This window comes from Felis catus, chromosome A3 (genome assembly GCF_018350175.1).
Source record: "Felis catus isolate Fca126 chromosome A3, F.catus_Fca126_mat1.0, whole genome shotgun sequence".
In the NCBI taxonomy this organism is placed as follows: domain Eukaryota; kingdom Metazoa; phylum Chordata; class Mammalia; order Carnivora; family Felidae; genus Felis; species Felis catus.
Window position 1 is genome coordinate 23,298,965 of NC_058370.1, and position 18,511 is coordinate 23,317,475.

An 18,511-nucleotide genomic window follows, 5' to 3' on the forward strand; every position below is an offset into this window, starting at 1 on the left:
TTGCTCACTTTGATCTGAGCCCCTCTGTGCCTCCCGTCCATCTCACCCAGTAAGACCCTCCCACCCTGAGACCATCCCCAGTGCTTACCCCATCCACACCCAGCCTCCTGACCATCCACTAAGCCCCAAAAGTGTCAAGGGAGACAGTGCCTGAGCTGCTGCCCCCACACATCTCTCTGGACCCACAGCCCCCAGGAGGCTCCCACTCTAAGCCCCACAAGTCCCATGGTGGTCACTCAGGAAACATGGTGACCAACCCATCTTTTATTGGGTCTAAACAAGGACTCCTGCATTCTTATACTGAGGCAGGAGTTCTTGGATTTTGTACCGGGGGGCTGTGATGGCTTGGACAATCCTCAATGGGGGGAGGTATTTCTGGGGTGCCATAAAAATGGGATAACAAGGTTTAGTCTCCTTGTCGAGGCTACACAAATCCAGCACCAAACTCTTGGGGTTGTAGATCCCTTTCTTCTTGGGCCGGATTGGAATGAATGATGGACGCTGGCGAGGCTTCAGCAGCAGCCGCATCAGGTCCTTCCGAAAGATATTCCAGCTGTTCTCCTGGAGGAACTTCTGGCACATATCTTCATCACTGAAGGTAAGACACAGATGCTGACATTCCCACACCTGCTCCTCCTGTCCCCCCTGCCCCTCCAGCCTTGCCTCCTGCCATTCTTTCAATTCCTAAACATAGTGTGCTCCGTCCCACCTGTGTGCCTCTTCCAGACTCCTCTCTGCCTTCTCTACCTTTCCACACTTTCTTCCCCTAGACATGCACTGTCCCGTGCAGTGGCCATGAGCCACATGTGGCTACTAAGTATGTGATATGTGGCCAATCTGAATGAGGGATGTGTTGTGAGTGTAAACTACACACCAGATTTCAAAGACTTAGAACAAAAACAAATGTAGAGAATCTCATTAAAAATGTTTATGTTGATTGCGTGTTGAAATGGTAATATTTGAGATACACTGAATTCAATAAAATATATCTTAAACGTTAATTACACTTCTTATAAAGTGGCTACTAAAAATTTAAATTATATAGGTAACCATTTTCCATCAAAGAAATGTAAATCAAAGCCACAATGAGATACCACTTATGCCCACTAGGATGGCTATAATTTAAAAAACAGAACAAGCAAACAAACAAAAACTGGATAGGGGTGCCTGGGTGGCCCAGTCAGTTAAGCATCCAACTCTTGATTTTGGCTCTTGTCACGATCTCTCAGTTCATGAGATGGAGCCCCACACTGGTCTCTGCACTGACAGTGTGGAGCCTGCTTGGGATTCTCCCTCTCCCTCTCTCTCAGTCCCTCTCCTGCTCGTGCATGCATGCATACACATGCATATATACTCTATCTCTCTCTCAAAATAAATAAAGTTAAAAAATAGATAAAAATGTGTAATAAGGTAGAGATATCAAAACAAGGGTTCTGGTACATTGCTGATGGAAAGGTAAACTGGTGCAGCCACTTTGGATAAGAGTCTGGCAGTTCCTCAAAGGTTAAACAGAGTTAACTTACCCAGCAATTTCATCTGGTATAAACCCAAGAAAAATGAAAACCTTTGTCCATGTAAAACCTTGCACAAGAACGTTCACAGCAGCATTATTCATCATGGCCAAAAAGTGGAAACAACCCAACATCCATCCACTGAGGAGTGGATAAAGTGTGATAGGTACATGCTATGGAATATTATTTGACAACAAAAAGGAATGACAATAAACAGTATATGCTACAACATGGATGAAACCTGAAAACATAATGGTAAGAAGCTAGTCACAAAAGACCATACATTGAATGATCCCATTTACACAAAATGTCCTGAACAGGCAAATCTATAGAGACAGAAAGTAGATTGGTAGCTGCCTTGGACTGGTCTTGGTGCCCTGGCTCTACTCCATCCCCTTCCTCATAGCATGGAAGGGGGAAAAGAGTGGGGAAAGGGGAGTGGGCTCAGCACTCATTGGTTTATTTCCTTCTGAGACCACAGCAAGGCAAGGGCATGTTCTATTTCTGTTGACTTGCCTACACTGTCACCTAGGAAGCAAGCCTAATAAGTCACTAACAAATAAGAACATTCTTCCAGCTACATTATATTGACCAGAAGAGAGTCAACTTTGATCCATAGACACCAACTCAATAAAAAACCCAGAGGTCAGAATGGGCTACTAGCTAGGCCTGTTGGTCTCAGTGGTGTGCCAAAGTCAGCCCCTCTCAGCTCAGAGTGCTAATGACATGGAACTCTCCTCAAGCCCATGTTCAGTGACACAGGGTTAGGAGCTCAAAATTGGCCATAGTGGGAGTATACACACCACAGAAATCAGTAAACACTTCAAATCAGGCTTACTTCCCACCCACCTCCCAGAGAGTCAGTTGTTAAACATTCACCAGCACAGCACTGGATAGTCTCCACTTAAAAAGTTCCACTAACTCCTGATTTCTTCCATAATAAAAACAACAATATCCAACTCTGACTTAGCACGTCTCACGGGCCAAGCACTTTACTCGCTAACTTGTGTAGTCCTCACAACCACCACATTTTAGAAACATGGAAACTGGGGTTCAAAGATGCTACAGGACTCACCAAAACCTATGAGGGGCAAGCATGTGATTATAGATTCTTAGGGGGAGGGGTCTCTTTTTTTTGCGGGGGGGGGGGACCCAGAGTCCAAGTTAAGACAGACAAGATTCCTTGATGCTGATGGGTCATGTTGATTTCTAGTTTAGTTTTTCACAAAACAGGGTAGCTCTTCTAAAAGCCTCAGCTTTGTGCAGGGGATTTAGTTTCATGTGTCCCTGCAGGTATAAAATTCCAGCCCCTGATGCCCTTAACCCCGAGTCCAGCCCACTCCCACCGGGCAATCCCACACTAGATCACACTCTGTGCTTTGGCTTTTAGGCTCTACTTCCTTTTGGCCCTTGGAGATTTCCCTTCTGTCTTGGGAACTCAGCTATATACTCATTACATTCCCCACAGCCCTCCCTACGCCTTGCAGGGGGAGATGTGTCAGGTTATCTAGCCTGTGGCATTCACAGGACAGGTATCCCACGGGCACTGACTGTCATCTTCAGGATGTCACGTCCCCTTTCCAGGGCTTCACAGTCCTCAATTACAACATGGAGGATTTGAGCTAGATAATGGATATGTTTTCTGCCTGCTTTAGCAGTCTAGAAACCAGGAGTCCAAACACTGAATGAATAAGCCAGAATTCCGTCTGTCAGCATTGCGGATCACTGCAGCGGAGTGCTGACTGGACAGCACAGATGCTGAGTGCTCAAACATCTGCCACCCTCTCAAGTCCACGGAAACCTTTTCTGAATTTCAATTCTATAGGCATTAACTGATACCCATCATATGCCAAGCATCACTTGAGGATCTAGTTCTCCTAAAATCCTTTTTTTTTGAGTAGGTGGCTCTAACCATTGGTTGTACACAGGAATTGGAGAATTGTGGCATCTTTGAACTGCAAGGGACAACCAGTGCTTCTCAACTTGTTTTTCGCACAAAACTGCCCCAATTTGGGCCATATCTACATATCACCTGTTCTTTAATTTATTAATAACTTTTCTTAAATCTGCCATGTTTCTTTTACTTAAATATTTACTTTGGCCTTATTCTCAGCAACAAGATCTGTCAAACCATGAGTTTAGTGAACTCGTCATGTTGTTTTTCTTTTTCTTTTTAAAAAATTTTTGTTTATTTATTTATTTTGAGAGAGACACAGTACAAGTTGGGGAGGGACAGACAGAGAGGGAGACAGAGAATCCCAAGCAGGCTCCATACCATCAGCACGGAGCCTGACATGGAGCTTGAACCCATGAAATTGCAAAGTCATGACCTGAGCCGAAATCAAGAGTTGGACACCCAACCAACTGAGCCACCCAGGTTACCCATCATGTTGTTTTTCTAATTCATACTAGAATAAGTACATAGCTGTGAAAGCTAAAAATGTCAATTAGTATACCAGCTAAAATCGTCTTGTAAATCTTCTGTGCATACGTTCCATACTTGGGAAGAGACACTGGTCTAGTCTCATTTTCTTGTTTTGCAGAATGAAGTCTGACTCTGAGGAGAGGAGAAATGACCTATCCAAAGTCATATAGATCACACATCGAATTCTTTCACATGCTTATTGGACATGGCTGCAGTAACTCTACAGATCTGCTTGCCTTCACACCTCCTTTTCCCTTACCACTAGGAACCACCTGCTTCCACACCTGTCAGCAAAACCATGTCTGACCGCAAGAAAAAAGGGGGAGGATGCGAAATTGCATAATCGGTATAATCTCCATTATGAAGATTTGTGCACCTGAATGATAAATGCATATTTGGCACATATCCATGTAGCAAAAAAAAAAAAATACATACAGTAAAGGGAAATACACAAAATGCTAACATGGGGTTGTTGGAGGATTGCAAATGGTTCTAGTTTTCACTTTTTTTTTTAATTTTTTTTTCAACGTTTATTTATTTTTTGGGGGACAGAGAGAGACAGAGCATGAATGGGGGAGGGGCAGAGAGAGAGGGAGACACAGAATGGGAAACAGGCTCCAGGCTCCGAGCCATCAGCCCAGAGCCTGACGCGGGGCTCGAACTCACAGACCACGAGATCGTGACCTGAGCTGAAATCGGACGCTTAACCGACTGCGCCACCCAGGCGCCCCTAGTTTTCACTTTTTAAAACACTCAGCATTTTCCAGTTTTCTGCAGTGAGAATGCTTTATTCATACACTCATTCATTCATTCATTCATTTATTGTATACCTACCCTGTACTGGGTACTGCATAGGTAGATGTCAGACATGAAGGGCAGGGAAAGCCCAGTCCACGCCTTCATGAAGCAATTAATCAAGTGATGGGGAAAGAACTGTACAAACTACCCAGCTCTAAACAGTTATAGTTCAATACAATGGTCAATGGCACAGCCCTGTAGAGAGTATCAGGAAGGGATATTTACGCCAACCTGGGTTAGTCAGGGAAGCCTTCCTGGAGAAGATGAATCTTAAAGAATGAGCAGGAATTTATCAGAAAAAAAAAGAAAAGAGTGGCAAGACTAGGGGATGGAATTTCAGGCAGAAGGGGCAGCATTGGCAAAGTCAAATATATACAGGGTCCAGGAGGCAATCTACCTGAGCTGCCAGAGTGGGTTACAGGTGGCCAGAAGTGCTGCAGGGGAGGTGAAGGGTCACACCATGAAGGTCACATACCCGGCACTGAGTCTGCATTTTATCCATAAGCAGTGAGATGCCACTGAAAGGTTTTAAGGAGTTTAACACGGCCAGATTTGGGTTTTCGCAAGAGCACAGTATGCAGAAAGGATCTAGTGGGGAGGAGGTGGAGGGAGGGGGCCCAGTGGTAAGACCAGGAATCTAAGCTGGGGGCCCCAATGTTGGGATACAGAGCATGTCACCCAGGGAGGTGAACAAGATCCACTGGGTTGTGTGAAAAAAATAGTAGGACCTCATTCATATTTACTTTTGTCTTATTTCTTAAAGATCTATTTCGGTATGTCAATAATGTATATATTAGTACAGCAATATATGTATATAACAATAATAATTAATTAATACATGTTATTCATATTCACATATATATTCTAGGGGGTATATACTCAAACACTTTTTAGTAATAACAGTGTGAGATCAAAATAGTTTTGCAGGGCGCCTGGGTGGCTTGGTTGGTTAAGCGTCCGACTTCGGCTCAGGTCATGATCTCACGGTCCGTGAGTTCGAGCCCCGCGTCGGGCTCTGTGCTGACAGCTCAGAGCCTGGAGCCTGTTTCAGATTCTGTGTCTCCCTCTCTCTCTGCCTCTCCCCTGTTCATGCTCTGTCTCTCTCTGTCTCAAAAATAAATAAACGTTAAAAAAATTCAAAATTGTTTTGTAACTACTGGTCCAGTTAATTTTTACATAAAAAAATAAAGGTTTTTTTTCATGTTATATAAGTGTTCACTCTGGAAAATTTGAAAACAAAGGAAAAGTAAAAAATAAATCTTTTTATCAAATCTTTCAAGATAGATTTTTTTTTTAATTTTAAAAGTAATATATCATCATTACCAAACATTTGGAGAATAAAGAGAAAAACCTCACTTAGAATGCCAGTATCCTGACAACAACTTTTAAAAAATATTTCTTTTCTTCCCTCATTATAAAAGCAATGCATATGCATTGCAAAAACAAATATGAGAAGAATATGTAACGATAACTAGGAAGTACCTTTTAGTCTCACCTTCCAGACAGAATGACTCTTACAAATTTGGCAATATTACAGAGGTTACCATTTTTGCTATTTCCTTCTAGATTTTTCTCTTGTGTTTTACAAAGACATAGCCATAGTATATATACAAGTTTGCACCTTGTCCTTTTCATGTATCATTATATCATCTATTTACCTTCCTGCTACAGAGCCATTAAATTTACAAATAAAAACATTTTTTTAAGTTTATTTATTTTTGAGAGAGCACAAGCGGGGGAGGGGCAGAGAGAGGGTGACTGAGGATCCAAAGTGGGTTCTGGGCTGACAGCAATGAGCCCAATGTAGGGCTTGAACCCACGAATCACAAGATCATGACCTGAGCCGAAGTTAGATGCTCAACTGACTGAGCCACCCAGGCAACCTAAACTTACATTTAAAAAAAAATTTCTAAGCATTTATTTATTTTTGAGAGACAGAGAGAGACAGAGCATGAGCAGGGAAGGGTCAGAGAGACAAGGAAACACAGAATCTGAAGCAGGCTCCAGGCTCCCAGCTGTCAGCACAGAGCCCGACGCAAGGCTCGAATCCACAAACCATGAGATCATGACCTGAGCTGAAGTCTGACACTAAATTGACTGAGTCACTTAGGTGCCCCTAAACTTAACAATTTTTTCAATAAAATGGTTATGCTCTATAAAAGAAATGCACCACAATTTCTAAACTATCCCCATAGTATGACATGTGTGGTGGTGGTAGTGGTTTTTCTATTATGAATATGCCTGCCATAAACATGTTAGCACAGGTAGCTTTTCACATAATTTAATTATATGAAGATAAATTCACAGGTAAACCTTTACTTCAAAGGGTATGGTCCTGGAAACATAATGCTAAAATTATTATCAAAAGGATTGAGACAATTTAGGGGGTACTAACAACTACCGGTCTCATTCCTCCCTTTTCAGCACTAGATATTAGCACTTTTTTCTTACTTTTACTAAAATAATAGGCAAAAACTTGTTTATTCAATCTAATGGGATGTATGCACATTTCCAGCACTGACCTGGGGTACTTGATCTGGAATCTGTACAACTTCTCTTTTACCTCGCTGTCAATCAGTTCCCAAAATTTTTCTCTCCTTATCCGTATCACCTCGGCTCCCAGGCTCACAAGGACCAGGGGCCGCATGTCACGCTGGTTCTCCGGGAGGAGGATCTGGTGAAGGCCCTGGAGAACAGAAGTCCCAGAAAGCTCAACCTCAGAGACCGTCCACTTCTACCAGCAGATTTTCTAGATGGGAAAAATGAGGCCCCACAAAGCAGACGAATCCATCTGGGGACCATCCTGCAAGTGATAGGGGAAAGTCCAGGGTTCCTTTTGCTACATGACATCAATGTCCGCTGGCTGATCAGGTTAGAAGAGTCTGTAGGTGCTTTGTCAGTGTCCTACCTCCATGCAGTCTTTCTAAGAATCACACTCAGGCAGTCCCTCTTCAGGGCATAGCATTTCACAAGGTTTCCCCAATGTCCAATCTCAACTCTTGTGTCAAGTGAAGGCATTTTCTCTTCCTTGGGACGATGACAGAATTCAAACAGCAATCTAAATCTTCCCTTTTGCAGCCACCACACCCTCCCCTGTCTTTTCTGCAGGCCTCCGTGTGTAGTAACTCATATGAAACTCTCACAATCACCCCATGAGGTGGGTCCTATTGTTATCCTCATTTTACAGAGGATGCTGTGAGGTTAAGAAACATGTCCAACATCCCACAGCATGGAGGCAATAAAGCTAAGATTGGAACTCAAGGGGTCTGTCTTCAGAGTCCATGCTTCTAACCACTATACTCTGAGGAAACTGAGGCACAAAGAGGCTAAGTAACTTGCCCAAGGACAGAAAGACGTGGAGGCAGGATTTGAACCCAGTGATCTGTTCAGGGACCTACTGAAGTCAGCATTGTCAGCGAGTACTCTCATCCACCCTCAACCCATCCCACACACACCAGCCAGTTAGGTTTCTTTTCTGCCTACACCTTTCAAATATCTTCCCAGGGCACCCAGGATAAAGTAAAACTCCTCATTGTGACCCCCAAGACCTGGCCTATCTCACCCTTGCCCCGCTCTCCAGCTTGGCCTCATGCCACCCTGCCTTGTTTACTCTGTTCCAGCTGTGCTGCCCTCCCTTCTGGTCCCCTTGAGACACCAAACTCCTTCTGGCCTCAGGCTTTGAGCTTACTATTCTCATTCTGGAACATTCTTACCCCAGGCTGTCTACAGCTTGTCCTTTTCACCATTCAGGTCTCAGCTTACACATCACTTCCTCAGAGTGGGCTTCCTTGATCGCTCCATTTAAGAACCCCCCCCCCCCCAGCCCAACTTTCTATTCCATTCCTAGCAGCAATTTACAACATTTTATGTTTGCTAATTTATCTGTTTATTGTCTGTCCCCAGACTAGGTCATGAGCCCCATGAGGGCAGGAAGGATGTCAGTTTACTTGCCCACACCACCACTTTGGGCCATGGTTAGTGTACGGTAGGTGCTTAAGAACTATCTGCTGAATTAATGCTCAAATGGGGTCACAGAACATTTCAGTTAGCAGCTCACCCAGGTGAGTTTCCTCATTTTCTGATGAGGACACACATTCAGAGAGGTAAAGTGATTTGCTCAAGCTGGCTAATTAGAAGCAAAATGAAGATAAGGACCCCCTGCCCTTCACCCCAATCTGGCATATCCTTTCTGCCCAAGCTGAGGCCTCAGTCTGTCTGTTCTGTCTGTTCTGGAGAATCTGGCTCCCCTACACCTCTTGGCTCAAAACAGAGCAGGCCCCAACTTCCACTGTTTCCAGGATTGAACCAGCTTTATATTCCTGCTTCCCAGCTTAGACAAACGTGATCTCCTAGGTGAATACACAGGCACAGCTATCACTATTCATTCTCCTACAAATGAAGCCAGGGCCTTGAAAGCAGGGAGAACAGAGTCTTACCGAAGACACATCAGGCATTTTCACCACAAGAGTCATGTAACACATATGTGAGGAGGCTTCTATGTGCTGAGCCCTGTGTTGGGTCTTTACTCGGAGTCCCACCCAAAGCCTTCTAGGACTTCCAAGAGAATCAAAGCCAAGGTCCCTATTACAGCATTGCAGGCCCTTGACAACACAGACCGTGCCCTTCTTGTTCCATCTTACATAGCCTCCACTGCTGTCACCATCTACCCAACCGGGCACCCCCTTTCTGCCCTTTGGTGCCTCCATTAGGCTCAGGGTGCCCAGCATCCCCAGCTGCTCTGCCTGGAGATATGCAAGGCTGCACTCACAGGCCAGGTGCCGGCCTCAGGAGCCCGGTGTTCAGTCCTGAGTGCCTTATTCAGAAACGTGAATGCACCGCAGTGTAGTAAACCACAAGAGGGCTGGAAACCACATCACATGAAAACTGTCTGAAGGGATGGAGGATGTTTTGACTGAATAAGAAAATAATTAATGGGGCATTGGTACTGTGCCTGGCTCCAGAAATGTTGAATGAAAAACAAAATGGCATTCTTTAAATATCTAAGGGGACATCATGTGGCAAGGAAGCTGATTTCTTCTGTTTGTTCTTGGGGTTGCGGGGGGTGGGGAAAGGTTGGGGGAGGAGCTAGTTAAAAACTGTACAAGGCAGAGTTTTGCAGAACAAAAGGAGGAGCTTGGAAATATTCCATCAGCCTTGAGGGAGGGCCATGTTAGGGACTAGGGCTCCCACCCAGCAGTGGCTGGCCTTCCTGCATCCAAAGACTCACAGTCCAGTGGACAGGAGCATTAAGAGCCCACTACAACATGGGGTGACAAGGGCATGAAGAGGACCCTGGAGATACTGTTAACTGAGGAACAGCAGTAAGGGCATGTCGAGAGAGCAGCTCTCTAGACTATGATGACCACACACAGGATGATGACCACACATGGGGCTTCAGAAGACAGCCCCTCCCCCAGCACACGGAGGCCCATTACTACGCACCAGAAAGCCCTCGTGCCCTCTCTTGGCTGTTCACCTGCTGCCCAGCTCCCACAATGATTAACTCGTGGCCAAACGTGTTTCATCCATATGCTCCCCACTCCCTCAACTATTGGATAGTTATATTTTTAATAGACTTTATTTTTTAGAACAATTTAGACTTAGAAGAATTGAGAAGATAGTACAGAGTTCCCATATACCCTCTACCCCAGTTTCCTCTATTATTAATGTCTTACATTAGTAAAATACCTTTGTTATGGTTAATGAACCAATATCGCTGCATTATTATTAACTCAGGTCAAGGAGTTATTTGGATTTCATTTTTTTTACCCAATACTTTTCCTGTTCCAGGATCCTATGCAAGACACATACTCCATTTATTCTCTTCTCCTTAGGCTCCTCTTGGCTGGGGTAGTTTCTCAGACTTATCTGATTTATGATGACCTTGAAAGCTATTGAGGAGTACCAGTCAAGTATTTTGTATGATACCCAGCTTTTTGAATTTGTCTGATTAGTTCCCATTATTAGATGGGGACTGTGGCTTGTTGGGAAGAGGACCATGGACATAAAGTGCCATCCTCATCACATCACATTCCCGTTTCATCATATTAAGGGACATACTATCAACACAATTTAACTGTGGAGGTTGGCTAAGGTTGTGTTTCTCAGGTTCCTCCACTGTAAAGTTACTCTTCCCCCTCTCCCTTTCCATACTGTACTCCTTAGAAGGAAGTCACTATGTGCAGCCCACACCCAAGGAACGGGGAGTTATGCATCCTCTGCTTTACAGCCAAGTATCTATGTAAATCATTTGGAATTCTTCTGAATGGGAGATTGGGTAAAAAAAGGAAATCCAAATAACTCCTTGACCTGAGTTAAAAATAATAATGCAGCAATATTGGTTCATTAACTATAACAAAGATATTTTACTAGTGTAAGACATTAATAATAGAGGAAACTGGGTAGAGGGCATATGGGAACTCTGTATTATCTTCTCAATTCTTCTAAGTCTAAAGTTTAAGTCTAAGTCTTTATTAATTTATTCATTATACCAGTATGTACTCAGGGATATTTACTGTATACTTTGGGTTATAACCCAATACTATTTTATTTTGTTGCTCAAATCATTCCAGCTTTGACCACTGGGAACTCTTTCAGTTGATACCTGTGTCCCTTTGATAGGCCTGCCACAATCAATGTAGTGTTTTTGCCCAATACTTCCTTACTCCCTGGCACTACAAAATGCTCCAGGCCCATCTAGTCTATTTCCTGCCCTAGTCCTAGAATCAATCATTTTCCAAGAAGCCTTGTTCCTCTTTTTTATTTATCTATTTATTTACTTATAATTTTTTTTAAGAGAGAGAGGGGGTTGGGTGGGGTGGGGTGTTGGGGAGGGAGGGAGACACAGAATCCAAAGCAGGCTCTGCACTATTGCCCTATGCTGGGCTCAAATCCTCAAACCGTGAGATCATGACCTGAGCCGAAGTCAGATGCTTAACTGACTGAGTCACCCAGGTGCCCCAAAACTTTGTTCCTCTTAATAAAGAATGGTATTAGAAACCAAGATCAGGGTGCTAGGAGTGCTCACTGCTACTGGAGTGTCATTTCTTTTAGGCCCTGTCAGCTGACAGACCAAAAGATACATATTGATACACATATCTATAAATATTTCCACGTGGAACCACCTGTATTTATATTAAGCTACATAGGGGTTCATACTAATGTCTTCAACTAATCCATTACTACATGGATCATTCTAGCCTCCTCCTTGTTTATCTGTAAATTTCTACTCCAGTGGTGAGAAATCTGGCTGCCATGATCTGCCATTCACTTACTGAATTGATCCATTTCAGTACACAGTATCAGAACTGTTAAGCATCCACCCATGGGTAATAACTTTATCAACTAGAGTACAGTGCTCATGTGCAATTTCTTCAGCTTTCCATCTCACAGAACCCAGTCACCTCCAACGTTACATAGGTCAGCACCTTTTTCTCCCACCCTCTTCCTGAGGTTTTTTCACATGTTTGTAATACCATTAGATTCTCTGGTCATAGCCTGCATTCCCTCATGGGATCCTCTGCCTCCTAAATAACTTTTTTGTTGTTGTTTTCACAAACTGTATACATTAAGGTTCACTCTCTGTGCTGTAAATTTCTATGGATCTTGTCAAATGCTTAAGGTTTTGTACCCAGCATTATGGTTTCATACAGAATAATTTTACTGTCCTAACAATCCTCTGTGCTTTACCTATTCATCCCTCTCCCTGAACTCCAAACCTCTGGCAACCACTGATCACTATCTCTATAGTTATCCCTTTTCCAGCATGTCATACAATTGGAATATAGAATACTTAATCTTTTCATACAAGCTTCTCTCACTTAAAATAGCCATTTAGATTCCTCCATGTCTTTTCATAGCTTGATAGTTCATTTATTTTTATCTGTGAACAATATTTCATTGTATGGACCTACCAGTTTGCTTATATTAACTTGTATATTAACATAGAAATTTTATAATGAGTTTGTCAATGTCCACAAAATAACTTGCTGTGGTTTTGACCTGGATTGTATTGAATCTATACATCAAGTTGGGAAGAACTAACATGTTAACAATAGAATCTTCCAATCCATGAACATAGAATATTCCTCCATTTATTTAAATCTTCTTTGAATTTTTTCATTATAATCAATAAAGGGGTTTTTTTTGCATATGGACCCTGAACGTATTTTGTTAGATTTATACCTAAGTATTTCATTTTTGGTGTTACTATAAATGGTATTGTGTTTTTAATTTCAAATTTCAATGTTCATTGACTTATACCTTGTGATCTTGCTATAATCATTTATTCACTTCAGGAGGATTTTTTTCATTTTGTTTTTTGATTCTTTGGAATTGTCTACATAGACAATCAAACACCTGCAAAGACAGTTTTATTTCTTCCTCCCCAAATATGTTTGATTTCCTTTTCTTGTCTTAATGCTCTAGCTAGAACTTCCAGTACAATGTTGAACAGGAGTGGTAAGAGAGTACTACTTGCCTTGTTCCTGGATTATTTTAAAACAAGTCACAGATGTCATATCATTTTATCTGTAAGTATTTTGGTACATATCTCCTAAAAACAAGGAGTCTTAAAAAAACATAACCATAATACCATTATCATATCTAAAAAAGTCAAAAATACTCCTTAACATCACCAAATATAGAGTGGAATGTTTTTAAACCTTTACTGCTATTACTTAACACTCCAGCCCACACGAATGAGGCTCTCTGCACACTTACCACAGTTTCTCCTTCCTCTACAGTGTGGATCTTGATGTAGGCGCCCACTGCAGCCTCCTCAGGGAGTTCACCATACTCAGTATTGATCATGGGACATTCAAGGGAATGTGGATGCCTAGATCTGAAATTTGACAACTTGTTAAAGAGGATTCATTTGTAACACAGCCAGTTCATGAGGTCCTGGACAGTGAGCTCCCACTCTGCTGCATTTTAAGAACCTCCCCTTCCTGGAGAATTCACACCACCTCAGAAAGTGAGAAAACTCAAAATCAAGCCCTGGAAGAGTTTATGTCAAGAACCGGAGAAGCTGAATAGTGGGGAGACTTAGATGAAGAAATAGAACCCCTTTAAACACTTGAAAGCTGTTATGTGGAAGGGGCTGCTAATCTTATACAGCTGAGCCAGACCTGATGGGTGAGAATTACAGGCTGGCTGACGTGTGCTCAACATGAGGAAGAAATTTCTAAGTCAGAAGTGTCCAATACAGAATAGACTGCTTTGACACAGGGTAAGCTCTATGTCCCTGGGGACACAGCATAGGTTGGGGCTGTCCTTCTTGGCAGAAAAGCAAAGAAGAGATGGCTTTGTTTGTTTGTTTATTTAACAGGTTTCCTTGGGAAGCCTGTAGATACTGTATTTTGTTCATGCTGGAATTAATTTTACACAGGCAATCCTGTTGTGCTTTCTTTGGTCTTGGGCAAGGTAGAAGGAAGAGACAGGCTATGCTACCTGGATTAGAGGCAGGGAAAAATAATTATTTATCGGCTGACAATATAGCCGATATAGTCACCCAACTCATAAACTCACCCAACACATAAACAAGGCAGCCTACAGTTCTCACCCCCCAGGATGCATACATGAGTAGCACATGCCCAGCATGGCCTTTATTTTTCACTTCTGGGTCCAACCTGTCTGTTTTCCCTTACTGATTTACAGCAGAGGAACTGGGTCATTCAATCCCTACTTTCCGAAGAATTAGGATTGGGACTGCCTCAGAAAGAATATCCATCAGAGGGAATAACAACTCAGAAGTCATGGGATGCTCCTTATGGAGACAGATGGGCTGGAAATGCTAATAGGCAAAGGACTTGAGTGAAGTGGCACTTGGGACAACATGGAGGTTGTGATGTTCCTATTAGTATAATTGTGATAGTTTAATTTTATATTTAATGAAGGAGAAGAGGTATGGTATTGCTCTGGGTCCAGCACTGAGCTGCTTCTAGGCAGGTACCATTGAGTGTCCTTTCCTGTTCTTCAGCCTCTCTGGGTTAAGGCATAAGTGCAGCCCTCATCGTGCATCCTCATTCCAGCCATGATAGTTGTACCAAAAAACAAGGCTGAGCACTAATAAGCTGCTCAGGTTTGAATCCTGGCTCTGCCACTTCCTACCTGTATGACCTCAAACCAAGTAGCTTAATCTCTCCCTGTAGCTTGGTTTTCTCACCTGACAAATGAGATGGATAACAGCACTTAATTCATAGAACTATTGTCAGGATTAAATTAGATAATCCAGTACCAGGCACAGAGTATTCCACAAGTGTCAGCTATAATTACCATTATCTCATTTAATTGCTGGCTTACAACAATGCCAAGACTTGAATCCTATTATCTACAGAAAAGAAAACTATGGCTTAGAGAGGTCAAGTCCCTTGCCCAAGTACACAGAGATAAAATAAGTGGCCAAGCCAGGACTTGAGCCTGGGTTGAACTGACTCCGAGGCCCAGGCTCTTATCTACTGCCTCCCTTAGATGGGTAGAATTTTCTGAAGAGGCTCAGAGTCAAAAAGAGCCAATAACGGGTGCCTGGTTGGCTCAGTTGGTTAAGCATCCAACTCTTGATATCGGTTCAGGTCATGATCTCACAGTTTGTGAGATTGAGCCCTGAGTCAGGCTGTCAGTGCAGAGTCTGCTTGGGATTCTCTCTCTCCCTCTCTCTCTCCCCATCTTGCGTGCACATGCCCACACTCACTCTGGAGCGTTCTCTCTCTCAAAAACAAAACCAAACAAAACAAAAACACAATAAAACAAAAAGATCCAGTGACACGCAGACAGAATATCAGAGCCAGATCTGTCCTGCCCCTTCTTCCTCAAATAGGTTCCCTGAGAAAGGAAGTAGCTGACCACCTAAAATGGCCCTATGGGTTACAGGCAGAGAATGCAGCTCCTGGGTCTCCAATCAAGCACTTCTATAGGCTTCCTTCTGTATATACCCCAATCTTTGTGCTCGAGCTATGCCTGCTACCGCCAGCCCCTCTTCAGTATCCCTGACATTCTGTCCTTTCAAGTTCTATCTTCCTTTGCAACCAGAATCTGGATCCTTCTATCTGCCAAGCGCTAAGCTTACTTGATCTTCGGGCCCAAGGTCTTTGGAAGAGTATTTCCTGAGGTTTTAATCCTCCTACTGAAGCTGGACCCCTGTTGCTCCCAGGCTTTCTGGAGGTGCTTAAGTTTCAGAGTACTAAAGTCCTGTACAGGATATGATTTTATCTGGAATTCCTTAAATCTCTCCACAGGAGAAGGTTCTGTTAGAGAAAGCACAGAAAAACACATTAATGGGTCTTTGCATATAGGAGGGCTTTGCTGATGATGGTGAAAGGTATACCATCCTCACCTGCCTGGCTCGCCTGGTGCATGGGGAAATTAAGGAAAATAGAAAATACTGTGGTCTCCATGTATTGTCCCTTTGTGCCGGGCCCTTAGCAGAGCCTGCACATACATTACATCCAGACAACTGTCACTGGCTCCATTTAAGAAATAAAATTATCAGCAGAGATGGGGCACCTGGGTGGCTCAGTCGGTTGAGCATCTGACTCTTGATTTTTGGCTCAGGTCATGATCTCACACTTCATGGGATCGAGCTCCACGTCTGGCTCCATGCTATCAGCAGAGCTTGCTTGGGATTCTTGCCCTCTCTCTGCTCCTGCCCTGCTCACTCATGCACGTGCACACTCTCTCTCAAAAATAAATAAATGAACTTAAAAAAAAAATGAACAGCAGAGAGTTGAGGTCACCCAGGAAAGGGCTGAAGCTTAGAACTGAACTCAAATCTACCTGATTTAAAGCTCATGTCTTTACAAGGGGGCCTGGGTGGCTCGGTCCATTAAGCATCTGACTTTGGCTGAGGTCATGATCTCATGGTCCAAGAGTTGGAGCTCCACATCAGGTGAACATGAGCTCCACATTGGGTAAATGTAAGCCCTTCTTCTCCTTCTCTTTCTCTCTCCCACTCTGCCTCTTTTGGGACTGATTCTCTCTTCCCCTTGCTCACTTGTGCTCTCTCTCTCTTAAAAAAAAAAAAAAAGAACAGCTTCTGTCTTTCCACTAACAGATCATATGATCATATGTATCTGGGACGGGGGACAGAGGCAGCAATAAAAGATAAATAAATGACGAGCCAGAGAATCTTGGATGAGGTAATTTTCCAGCACCCTCATAGGATTATTATAAGAATTACAGATAGGAGCACCTGGGTGGCTCAGTCGGTGAAGCATCTGACTTCAGCTCAGGTCATGGTCTTATGGTCATGTGATTCAAGCCCAACGTCAGGCTCTGTGCTGACAACTCAGAGCCTGGAGCCTGCTTCAGATTCTGTCTCTGTCTCTCTGCTCCTCCCCACTCACACTCTGTCTCTCTCGCTCTCAAAAATAAATAAACATTTTAAAAAATTTAAAAAAAAAAGAATTACAGATAAAGTATGTGCTACACCCTGCACAGTGCACTTAATATCCTCTCTATGAGAGTTAACAAGATCACCAAGGGAATACTACTCAGAAATAAAAAGGAGGAAACCAACTACTCAGAACACAATGCTGAATGAAAAGAAGCTAGGCACAAAAGAGTACATATTGTATGGTTCCATTTATATGAAACCCTAGGAAAGACAGATCTAACCTATTGCAATAGAAAGCAGATCAGTGGTCACCTAGGGTCGAGATGAAGGGTAGGAATTTACTGGGAAAGGACACAAGGGAAATTTTGGGGGGATGGAAATGTTCTGTAACTTGACTGTCGCAATTACCACAGATATAAATTTGTCAAAATTCATTGAACTACACATTTAAAATGTGTGCATTTTATTGTTTGAAAATTAAATATCTGTAACTTTGATTTTAAAGATAGATCTCCTGGGGCACTTGAGTGGCTCAGTCGATTAAGCCTCTGACTTTGGATCAGGTCATAATCTCACAGCTGGTGAGTTCGAGTCCCACATCAGGTTCTCTGCTGTCAGCATGACCCGCTTGGGATCCTCTGTCCCCCTCTCTCCCTGCCCCTCCCCAACTTGCACACATGTGCACTCGCATGTGTGTGCACTCTATCCCTCTCTCAAAAATAAATAAACATGAGGAGCGCCTGGGTGGCTCAGTCGGTTAAGCATCTGACTTGAGCTTAGGTCATGATCTCACAGTCTGTGAGTTCAAGCCCCACGTCAGGGTCTCTGGTGACAGCTCAGAGTCTGGAGCCTGCTTTGGATTCTGTGTCTCCTTCCCTCTCTCTCTGCCCCTCCCCTGCTTGGGCTCTGCCCCTCCCCCCCCCACCTCTCTCTCTCTCTCTCTCTCTCTCTCTCTCTCAAAAATAAAATAAAAATAAACATTAAAAACTTTTTAAACAAATAAACATATATATATATATTAAGGGTGCCTAGGTGGCTCAGTCAGTTAAGCAGCTGACTTTCAGCTCAGGTCATGACCTCAGAGTTGGTTTATGGGTTCAACCCCGGCATGGGGCTCTCTGCTGTCAGTACAGAGCCCACTTCAGATCCTCTGTCTCCCTCTCTGTATGCTCTCGAATGGGTGCTCTCTCAAAAGTAAATAAACATTTTTAAAAATTTTAATAAAAAAATAAAAACAGATCTTCAGTGTTAGAGTCAACTATTAAAATTAATGTTAATAGAAATAATTCCAAAATCTATAAAGAATAGGCCTAGATTATCAGAGAACATACAAAAAGCCCTGAATAAACCTTTTTACAAGGCTTTTTTGTCAATATCTATCAATATTTTAGGTGTGCATGGCCAGCATGCACTGGATCAATTACTCGATTCAGTAATTCTAAGATT

At 43.0% G+C, this 18,511-nt stretch overlaps 1 protein-coding gene across 16 annotated transcripts in view; it reads right to left on the minus strand.

The window, feature by feature from the left end:
* Positions 1-249: 249 nt before the first annotated feature.
* The window catches only part of CNBD2 (cyclic nucleotide binding domain containing 2), a 65,829-nt gene continuing 47,567 nt past the window's right edge, over positions 250-18,511 (minus strand). For 15 of the 16 annotated variants that reach the window (XM_045053680.1, XM_045053685.1, XM_045053683.1 and 12 more), the window contains 4 exons: positions 15,800-15,977; positions 13,456-13,576; positions 7,257-7,420; positions 250-592 (listed from right to left, as the gene is read on the minus strand). In XM_045053680.1, coding sequence (XP_044909615.1) covers positions 274-592; positions 7,257-7,420; positions 13,456-13,576; positions 15,800-15,977 — 782 coding nt within the window. In that variant the 3' untranslated portion in view covers positions 250-273. The remainder of the gene's footprint in view (positions 593-7,256; positions 7,421-13,455; positions 13,577-15,799; positions 15,978-18,511) is intronic. The other variant, XM_019826582.3, reaches the window with a different exon arrangement.